Here is an 11,292-nt window from a genome sequence, read left to right as displayed (position 1 = left end):
GTACCACCAGATTATTTCCCTCAGAAATAAGATTCTGTTGGAACTTTTTGGGGCCTGATTCACAGCAATGACCTCTTCTTATGCACTCGAAAATATGGCTTTTTCCAACGAATGGATGTGCCCAGGACGCCAGCTGGCGCAGCGCGGTTCTAAACAGACTTTCCAAGTTGGAAGTCAGAGCCGAGTTTAATCACGCTTACTCTAGAGGAAGCGTATATGCACAAATACTGCAGCCTTACATCTGGTGCTTGGCCACCTTTCTCTCAAGCCTACCTTGCCCTTTTCCTGCTTCCTTTTTTCCTGTGCACTGTCACGGCTGAATGGCGTCGCAGTCTAAGAGAGGACGCCAGCGTACGCTCCCCACGCACGCTTAGGCCACGATGGGAATCCGGGCCGCAGCATTGTGAAGCCCGGTGTCTCTTTAAGAGCCCCACCACTCTCTCTTCTCTCCACCTCCCTGGCTCTCGCTTTCTGCTTTGTTTTAATGCAAGGCGGGGGGAACTGGAAGGAGAGAGAGCCTCTGCGCTCTTTTCACCTTTTCTTTGCTCTGGAGCCAGAGTGGGTTATTCTCCCGAGACGCCCCCCTCCCTCCCTGGACGATGCTCCAAGCGAGGGGGAGGCCCGGAGGAGAGAGGCAGGCCAGGGGCTTTTGCGGTCTGATTTCCACTCCTCGCTCTCTTTGGGGGCAGAGCGATTGCGAATTCCCCTCCTCCTTTCCCTTGCACATGTTGTAATGTGGAATCAAAATCCTTCACCGCCACCCCCGCCCCGCTTGCTGCAAGCGTGACACAAAAGGGAGCCTTGAAATCGACTCGAGTTCCTGGATTTTTCTTTTTTGCTCCCCCCCCCCCCCTTCTTCTAGCCATTACTTGCTGAACTCTCGGGAGATCTTTATCATCCAGTCTGATCGATTCGGGGGAGAGAGAGAGAGATCTGCCTACACAGAAGAGGCGGCGTGAGTGCGCGGGGGCTGGAGCGGGGGAAGAGAGGCTAGGCAAAGAAGCCTTTTCTTCGGCCCCGCTCTCTGGATCGCCGCCGAGCCTTGGAGCATCCAGCGCGACCGGGAGAAGTCCTTCCTGGAATTATCATTCTTCTTGCTCGGGCTCTTCTCCCATCCCCTTTCTTTGCTTTGCTGGTTGGTTTCGCTTTAGACTCTGCTCTGGAAGGCGGGGGGGGGGGGGGGGGAGCAATTTTTTAAAAAATGGTGCATGACCGAGGCGATTTTCTGCTGCTTTTTGGGACTGAAAAGTTGACGGCTGGAGAGCAACGAGCGACAGACTTTCACCTCCTGAGCCCTTGCATCTAAGCCTCGATTTATTTTGGCATCCCCCCTCTTCCCCCTCCCCTCCTCTGGAGGACATTATATGGAGAGAATTGTTTGTTGCATCCTAGTGCAGAACTAAGGGAAAGGGGGAAAGGATGTTGAGTTAAAAATCCTTGCCATTTTTTAAAAAAATAATTGTTCCCTTTCCTTCCAAGCGTCGGTGTAAAAGAAGTCCTTTTGTTTGCAAAGTTTTCTTTGCTGGGGAAAAGGGGGAGGGGGGCGCAGAAGGAGGCGAGAGCCATGGCGTCGGTTTTCAGCAACGGACCCTGCCTCCAAAGCGAAGCCGAAGGGGTTCATCTCTGCAGGAGCCTCGAACTGGGCACAGTGATGACTTTGTTTTACTCCAAGAAATCCCAGAGGCCGGAAAGGAAGACGTTCCAGGTAAAGCTGGAAACCAGGCAGATTATCTGGAGCAGAGGCTCGGACAAAATCGAAGGAGCGAGTAAGTGTGTGTGTGTGGTTTTTAACACTGTAGGGAAACAACAGATAATATGAGACCCGGCAGTAGAAGACTGAACAGAGGGTTTTAAAAAATGCAGTTTGTTTGGGATTAAAGTGCATGCCTGTTTCATGAAGGATGTTCGGTTACAGGCCTTCTAAACTAAGCAATGCATGCATAACATTCATTTTGAATTGGAAGTGCTCTCAGCCGCAAAGCCTTTCTAATCTGCCTGTTCACACATACCCATTTTAACCATCTGTCCCCCCCCCCCCTTTTAGTTCACAAGAGTTTTCCAATCTGGTTACCTGAGAAAAGCCTTATATTGCCTTTAATAGACTCAAAATAGTGGCGGCTGCTTGCAGATCTGCTTGCAGTAAAGTCATTGGTATGTTGATTCAATTGAATCCGCATTATTTGAGTAAGGTGCCTGCTTTGCTGGGCAGAGAATGAAAGAAGGATCATAGTAGGCTCTTAAATTGCATAGAACTCTGCCCACTGAAGAGTTCTGTATCAGACTCCAGAGACCTTGTCTACTTAATCTGTTAACCATATATACTCAATACTTGTAAACTTCTGATCAAAACAGGCTTCGACTGAAATCCTGTGTGCACTTTATTTGGGAGTAAGCCCTATTGAAAATAATGGCACTTACTTCTGAGCAAATATATCTATTCATTTTTCCTGGTGGTTATTAAACCCCCACCCCAAGATTTGGCCTGTTGCCAATCCAGGAACAACTATTTTATTATTATAAACATCTTTTGGGCCAATGAAGGATGTCAATCTTGATCACCTGACCCTACACAGATTCCAGTTCTCCCTTTAGCCTGGTTGAGATGTCAGCTACAAGAGGGAAACAGGTTTCCTGTTTTTCTCAACTTTGAAAAAAAATGTGTTTTTGTTTTGGATCTCTTCTCTGGCAAGGGAGCTGGTTTTTAGACTCGACTTTCTAAGCTTAATAGCACGTTTACACGTTTCACTTTCTGGGATTTTTATTCAGGTTGCAGTTGCACTTTGTAAAAGAGAGCAAAAGAGGAAAATGCAGCTTTTGAAATAATGTAAAGCTTTCCTCTCCCCCCCCCCCCAACCCTTCAACAAATTCAACTCCAAATTCCAGCACCTATCTAGAAAAATAGTGTGGCAAAGATAAACTGCCTCTAGGTAATGAAGAAGGATGTGTGAAATGGAAGGACTATACTTCCACATAAACCCCACCCCATCCCCCAACTTTCCTGTCAGCCTTGGTGTAAGTTACAATGAAGTGGATGCTAAATTTTATTTAATAACGTTTAATGTTTTATTTTTATAATTTTTATTTTGTAAGTTGCCTCAGGGAGGTTCTTGGCCGAGGTGGCATAAAATTTTTCTGAATAAATAATGTGAATCTATTTATGTTATGTGTGTCATGAAAGAATATTGCAGGGATGAGAATGTCAGAAAAACTTATGCTGGCCAGTAACTTTTCTTGACTTGGCAATGTTGAAATTCTCAGATTCTCTCTCAGCTTGCTGTGGTGGCCCGGGCAAATTTTGATTGTGTGTGTAAAGAGTGTAGAATTTTATACAACATAAATCCACAGTGCGATATAAATCTGAACTCCTGAGTGTGTTGGACCAATGCAGTGTAGCAATTAGGCTGCTGAACTAAGGTCTGGGAGACTCATGTTTGAATCCCCATGCTGCAGTGGAAGGCAGCTTGCTACGTGACCATGGGCTAGTCATAAGACCCTTGCTGGATCAGACCAGTGGTCCATATTGTCCAGCATCCTGTCTCACACAGTGGCCAGCCAGTTCCTCTGGAGATCCACAGCAGGGCATAGATGCTGAGGCCTTTCCCAGTGTTGCCTCATGGCACTGGTATTCAGGGGTTTACTGCCTCCGAATGTGGAGGTTCCCTTGGCGTTATAGATTAAGCAAATAAATAAGACCTCTCTTAGTTTTTGTTTTAAGATGTTCTGTATACTGCAAGAGAAATCAGATCCTGGAATTTATTGCCAAATAGACAGAGCAGCTAAGATAGTAACAACTTCCCGACTTTTTTAATTTCCCAGTGAGGTAGATATCAGTCAACAAGTGATAAAACAGCATAGAATCTTGTGATGCCTGAAAGTTAAAGCATTTTATCATGGCATCAGCTTTCATGGGCTATGCAGCCCACTTCGTCAGAGACCTGGGGAGCATTGTCTTCTGTTGGCAGGTACGTATATAAAGGCACACATGAAAAGATGCAGAAGAAAAGTCGTAAGCAGTAGACCCAAAATGCCATGATACGTAAGAGGGTCTGGGACATTTTCCTGTGTAGACTTCAAATGTGTACATTTTTGTGCTTTGCGACCTTACTATGTAATTTTCTCTCTACCTTTTTGTGTGGGGCAGGGCAGTGTGTGGGGCAGAGCAGGTTCTAAGCGTATGTTGTTTGCTACAATAAATCCTAGTCTTTCATATGGAGCAGACCTCTTGGCTGTATTCTTGTATAGCACACTAATATGGCCAGTCCTCTGAAATCTGCAAAGTAAAACAAAAAAACTACTAATCTTTCAGATAAATCTTTAGTAACCAATTTATCAGCCTTAGAGACAGATGTTTGCACAGCTGGATGGTGAATTGATTAGCTGTAATCCTCTTGTAAAACCTTGCTAGAGGACCCTTTGAGCATCCTAATTTAATATTGCTATCTAAAGCTTTGCACACGTTAATTATGGTGACAGTAGAGTGGTTTAAACTGGGGTTTCCCAACAGGGTGGGCAGAAAGGAGATCATCTTCATCCCTTCTTTGCAATATAGTTCTTTGTGGGCACTAACAGTGATTTGACGGGAGGGTAGAAAATTGTTTTCCCTTTTTTGCAACCTTATGTGCCATGATTGATCGAATCCTGTTTTGTGCTTCTTTAAGCTGAAAACTCACCGTATGCCATTTTGAACAGCTTTCATAGCCTGGCTAAAGTGTTCAATAACCCTGTGTAGCAAGATTACCAGTGATAGGTGCTCCAGAGATATTTGGGGTAGGCAAGTAATAAATTAGTCTCTTAGATGTCCATGAGGACTTTAATGTTCTATTGAGTTTTTTTCTTTAAACGTGAAAAGCACTCAGCATTCAAGACTATGACATTGCAATGAACTGTGGGTACACAATTAAATACAATTGTTGGCTGAAACTTCCCCAAAGAAGGCTGATCCTGAGCTGTATTGCCTGTTCTGTTTTTCCATAGGGCCTTTAGAATAAGAACTCAAATAGCTTCTGGGAAAACTGTGCTGCCGCTTATTGCATAGCCATTGTGGTGTAATGGTTAGAGGATCTGACTAGGATCTGGAAGATCCGGGTTCAGATTCCTACTCTGCCATTTATTTATTTATTTATTTATTTATTTGGGATTTATATCCCGCCCTTCCCACAAGTGGCTCAGGGCGGCTTCCAGTGATAGATCCAACAAAATTACAGTATTTAAACATATAAAGGGATCAGCATTTAAAACAGATAAAAACAGATAAAACCATGGTTATCAATAAATATTAATAAATATTAACAAATATTTCAACTGTATATAAAAGAAATGGGAGCTTGCTGGGTGACCTTGGGCCAGTCACACACTCTCAACCTAACTTACTTCACAGGGTTGTCAGGATAAAGTGGAAGTGAGAATGATGTAAGCTGTGGGGAGGAGGGACTATGGCTCAGTGGTAAAGCATCTGCTTTGCATGCATAAGGCCCCAGGTTCCATCTCCAGTTGAAAAGACTAGGTAGCAGGTCGTGTGAAAGATTTCTGCCTGAGCCTCTGGAAGCTACTTCTGGTCTGAGTGGATAACACTGACCTTGATGGACCAGTGGTTTGATTCAGTATAGGGTGTCTTCATGTGTTCAATCTGTGGGTCTCTTTTGGGGAGAGAGGTGGGGTATACAAAAAAAAAAACACAACCCCGTGGCAAATATTATGCTTGAATGAAGTAACGGGCAAAATTTCTCTCCATGGGGGCATTTAATCTGTGGTTAAGCTTCATTCACCCACGCGAGTTGTCACTCAGTGCTCCAATGATCAGACAAGCGATGTTCTTGTGTAAGTTGACTGAGGAGCTAAAGATGTGGCAAAACTGGACTTGGAGTGCTTATAACAGGGAAGAAAGCTGCATGGTATAGCCCGAACTTATCAGATCACAGAAGCTAAACAGAGTCCATATTTGGAATGGAAACCACCACGGGAAACTGCAGAGGGAGGCAATGGCAAACCACCTCTGCTTTTCACTTGCCTTGAAAGCCCCTTGCAGGGGTTGCCGGAAGTTGGTTGTAACTTGATGGCACATCTGTAAAACTTCAGCTGTGATTCCTGAGTGGGATTTAGGGCCTCAGTTTATGAGAGACTTTGTTTTGGGGGACTGCCACCTGAGCATTTATTTATTTATTTTATTGGATTTCCTGCCGAAGCAGGCTCAGGGCAGCTGAGCATTATAGCAGGCTTGCAGAACATTTAACCCAAAGGACAATTCATGCTTGTTTTGGTGCTCCTTGCCTCCTCTTGCCTTCTCTCATTTACTGTTGAGACAGCTAAGCAAAGTGGCATACTTAATACTTGTCTTCGCTGTATTAACTATCTTAGTATTTTTAAAGATTGAGAATCCTGCATTTTGACTGAAGAATGTTTCATGTTAACTAGACAAAAAAAAGAGTACTTCTTCATGCAGCCCATAATTCCCTGGTGGAACTTGCCACCATGGAATGTAATGATAACTGCTAGCTTAGGGTGCTTTAAAAGGGAATGAGATGCTTTTCATGGGGGATAACTGAATGGGCTCTTCATGTTTTTGAGGCAATATCTGCCCGAACACTAGTTGTTGTGGAGAACAACTGGGGGGATTGGGAGTGTGATGTAGTGGTTAGGATGTTGGACTAGGACAACCTGAGTTCCAGTTCCCACTCTGCCATGAATCTTGTTCGGTAACTTTGGGCTGGCACGTTCTCTTGTTTTTGGTCTGTTAAAATGACGACAAGACAACTGTTTATGCTGCTTTGAGCTCCTCGGTGGAACAGTGGAATAAAAGTCTACTAGATAGGTAGGCAGTAGCCTTGGTGTTGCATTTGAGGGTCTTCTGTGACACTTCTGGCTGGCCACTGTGGGAAACAGGAAGCTGGCATAGATGGACTGTTGGCCTGATGGAGCAATGCTCCTGTTACATTGTGTTAACATCCCCTGCACATCTTCATCTTCTGTGTTCATTTCCCCCAGAGTACTGTGTAGATCCGCTCTGTGTAATTCACTCAGCCAAACACTTACCTGAGAGAAAAATCTACAAGAGTAGACCACCAGCAAGAGGGTCTTGTGCTCACTAAATCAATCATCATTTTGTCTTGAATCTCTGAAATCCACCTTTCTAGTAATGCTGCATCTTGCTTGAACCATTTATTTCATTTCTTTTTATAGTGGGCCCTTGATCACTATAGCAACAGTCTGGAAGGAGCATTGCTTCAACTGTGATAAGAATATTTTTCCCTCACTGCTGTGAAACCTCAGACCTAGTGCTCAGAGCTTTGCAACACTGGGCCCATTTGTCTCTGTGTTCATGCTTAGCTGTTGTTGGCTGAGTTAATCGTGTGGGAGGGCAATGGATATGTTTCAAGCAGGCCAAAGACTATAGATAAAGTAGTGAGAATGCATATGCCATGAATTCTTTAGTGATATCCCTTACTTCATTGGCTTTCTACTTAGCTTTAAAAACTTGACCAGAAGCAGAACAACTAATGCATTCTGCTAACTTTATGAGGCTTCTTATTTCCATGATCATGTGGACACATTCTCATTTTACAGAGTGGCATGGTTAGAAATGTGAAATGATCTCTCTTTTGTGTTTCCCACATTTTTCAGTCCTTATCTTTTCTGTAGTCTTCCTACTTGAATTGATCTTGAGCTTGAAAATGGTTGAATTTGCTGTTGGATTTGTGTGTGTGTGTGTACGTGTGTGTGTGTGAGAGAGAGAGAGAGAGATAGATTTTATTTTCATGACATTACACAAGGCATAAATATTGGGATGTTTTTGAACATTTCAGCTTTACCAAAACTTCCTTGTAAAAATGGGTTGTCCCCTTTTCTGAATGAGGTTGCACTCCTTGTAAAGGGGCAGGGTCATAGTTTAGGGATGCTTCTGGATGTGGGATTCCTGTTGGATGAACAGGTAGCAGTAGCGGTCAGGAATGCCTTTCACTAACTTCAGCTGGTGAACCAGTTGTGTCCCTTATTGGGCAGAAAAGATCTTGCCACTGCTGTGCGTATCCTGGTAATATCTTTGTTTAGACTGCTGCAATGTGTTGCATATGGGGCTATCATTGAAGGTTGTCTAGAAGCTACCATTGGTACAGAATGCTGTGGCCAGAGTGCTGACTGTAGTGGATCATAGGAACCATATCACTCCAGTCTTGTTCCATCTGTACTGGCTTCCTTTTTGTTTCTGGGCTCAATTCAAGGTGCTGGTATTGACCTTCAGAGGCCTGAAACCAACATACCTTTAGGACCGCCTCCTCCCATATGAACTTGCCTGTACACTCTGGCCGTCTTCAGAGGCCCTGCTTTGGTTGCCTCAACCACCTGAGATTAGATGGGTGGTGAGATGCAAGAAAGGCCTTCTTAGTTGTGGCACCAAAAATTTGGAACTCCTTCCCCAGGGAGATTAATCTGTCTCCCTCTATTGGTGTCTTTTGCAAGCAGTTGAAGATTTTGTTTGTTTGTTTCATTTGGCATACCCCCAGTAATGGTTACTGTCTCTCCTTCTAGTGTTGTTTGTTAATGTGTCGGGTGGAAAGGCAGCATTAAAATGTTTTAAATGAAAAAGAAGAAAATTGCACATTTTAAGCATGGATGTACATTTAAACAAGCAATTGCAGCCCTCTAGGCCAAAGGTTTTTTTTAGCTTCAGTGGTTTTAGAATGGAATAACTCTGCATAGAATTGCATTGCAAGTGATACAGATTATTTTAGTTTTTATATATTGCTGTAAACTTTTAAATGATTTCCATGCTTGGAAAATTAGCAGAAGGTTAGTTACCTGTGCACTACTGGGTATTCTTTATCTGTGGAACTTATATATATATTTTCTAATACTAGCCTTATTGCTTATCATGTGTGCGAAAGACTGACACATCAACATGTTAAAATTTTATTTACAAATTGAGTGGCAAAGCTGATAATTCATATGTGAGCTAAATTGTGTATTTATTAATAAACTCTTTGATAATTAGATGGCTACTTTAGTAAATGCAATTTACATTCTTAACTTTTAAGAAGATAAATTCTGCACCTGATTATGCTCAGAATATGATCTGCCCTGAACTTCAAACCTTTATTATTGTATTTACCATGAATGTGAGATGACCCCCCCCCAGAAAGTACAAGTATAATCAGACACCCCCACCCCCACTTTGGAAAGAAAACCCCAAAATGCAGCACCATGAGCCAACTGAGGTTGCCAGAAGCTGTCATTTTTCTGGCATAAGCCAGGAGCTATTGAGACAGAAAGCAGTGAAACCAGCTGGGTTGTGCAGGCTACTTCCAAACCCATGGCTCAGCTGATTGGGGGGACCACACCCTTTAACTTTTCTTTGGCAGATGGGACTCCCCAGTCAGCTAGGTTGTAGGGCAGGAGTGACCCCGCTTATTGGAAGGACCAGAAAGCCTGGCTGGTGGGGAGTCAGCTGGTTGACTTGAGTTTGCAGCCTCCGCTAACATTCATACCCAAGACATTTCTTTCTAGAAAAGTTGTGTGTGTTTTCCAGTTTTTAATTCATGTTTAGATTGAACCAACCACAAGTATATAGATATTTCAAATAGAGCTGCACTGTTTATTTCTATGAAAGGCATTATGATATTGGATGTATTACAGTCCATTCCTTCCCTAATCGTGTCTAACACTGAATTTGTCATTTTCATTACTCTTGCTTGTTGGTCTTGTACACATGTGTGCAATAAATATGCACACATTCTGCATTTGTGCACATACATCTGCTTGTAAGAAACTAGCAGCGTATTTCCATTTTAAAAATAAAACTGGCAGCCGTTTCCACGATTAACAGGAGATTTAAATCATGCATTCAGTTGCACACACATCAGATGCAGTGTCAGAAGTACTCAGAGTGTGTACAAAGAAAAATCATGTGCATGGATTGTAAAAACATTCACTGCAGTCTGTATACAGGGTTAGCTAGCTGGAAGTTTTCAGTGAACTAGCTCTTTTATATAGATTGAGTATATAATTTCGGGAGTTCATCCTATCCCTGGTCCTCCTAATATGCATGTTTGCCATATAACCCATGGATTTTGCATGCTCATATAGCCTCTGTACATACTGCATGGTTCACATGTACTGATGCTGAAAATGCACATAGCCTCTTTGAGACAACAGGAGGATCTGCTGTGATTGCTGGTTTCCTGGTAGCTATGGACTGTAACATCTGAACAGGGCTTTTGTCAATTACAAATCCTTTTCTGGGTAGTTGGAACCCATTTGGGCCACATGAGCTTATCACATAATTCTTCTGTATTTTTTGTTACGTTATCTGCCTGTTAAAAGTAATAGCAAGTATGCCGGAGGCAAAAATATGTGTAATAATGATGAAACTGATAATATAGCTGCAAAACAAACTGAAATGTAAAACAACGAATATAAATATAAACGTACCCATCAGAAGTAAATATCGTGTGTTATAGGCAGTCCAAATAAACTTTTCAGTTTAACGAAGGGGATGGTGGGGAGAAATATTCCCTTTTTTCCTTTCTGTATTTTCTTCATATTATTTTTCTGTGCTTTCCAAAATAAGAAAACATATATGGGAAAAGCGTATTGCATTTAGTTGCTTTGGAGAGCTTCATCATGGCCTGTTTAGGGTTTTACCAGCCTGGATAATTTGGAGTTATTTATAAAATTTTCTGTCTTATGTGCAGGGTTTTATCTTCCTGGCACCTGATGCTGAGGCACTTACTGAATTTGGAATCTATGTTAATTGCAGGTGATCACGATCTTCCTGCATCCAGCCTGATCCATTAAATGAGATCTATGGCAGACTCTTGGATGTTGCAACTAGTAATGAGATGCTTCTATAATTACTACTTTCTAGACTATCTCGCTTTTAAAAATAGATGAGATTAAAGACTTGTTCCAATCATTTGGCTCTGGCTCTTCCTTCCAGACTTTATGCATTAACTCCATTTGTACAGGGCTTTTTCTTTCCATATATAAGTAACTCCGTTAGTGCTTTGTCTGTTCCAGCAGGCTTATAATGTTAAATGGGCTGATGCCAGGAAATAAGCTCCATAGGGCCCAGAAGTTTCATGTGGTCCAGGCAGGATGCAAATGATCCTTTTAGAGCCCTACGAGCCATAGAATTTTCTTTAATTATCTACATGTGGGCTAGCAGAGACAGAGAGGGGATGGCAGTATGGCAACAAATGGACCCTTGAGGAGACAAGCAGTCCAAGTGCAAGAAGCCAACTGTTCCAAAATGCAAATATTGTACAGGAGGACCTGTTTTTGGTGCTGCAAGCAAAAAGAGTT

The 11,292-nt window shown here is 42.7% G+C and overlaps 1 protein-coding gene across 2 annotated transcripts in view; it reads left to right on the top strand.

Moving 5' to 3' along the window:
- Positions 1-1,475: 1,475 nt before the first annotated feature.
- PLCG1 (phospholipase C gamma 1) overlaps positions 1,476-11,292 on the top strand; it is a 114,467-nt gene continuing 104,650 nt past the window's right edge. The window contains exon 1 of one of the 2 annotated variants that reach the window (XM_060230917.1): positions 1,476-1,766. In XM_060230917.1, coding sequence (XP_060086900.1) covers positions 1,565-1,766 — 202 coding nt within the window. In that variant the 5' untranslated portion in view covers positions 1,476-1,564. The remainder of the gene's footprint in view (positions 1,767-11,292) is intronic. The other variant, XM_060230918.1, reaches the window with a different exon arrangement.

Source organism: Heteronotia binoei, chromosome 2 (assembly GCF_032191835.1).
Source record: "Heteronotia binoei isolate CCM8104 ecotype False Entrance Well chromosome 2, APGP_CSIRO_Hbin_v1, whole genome shotgun sequence".
NCBI lineage: Eukaryota > Metazoa > Chordata > Lepidosauria > Squamata > Gekkonidae > Heteronotia > Heteronotia binoei.
Note: the sequence above shows the minus strand (reverse complement) of the source record. Positions and strands in the feature narration are given on the sequence as shown.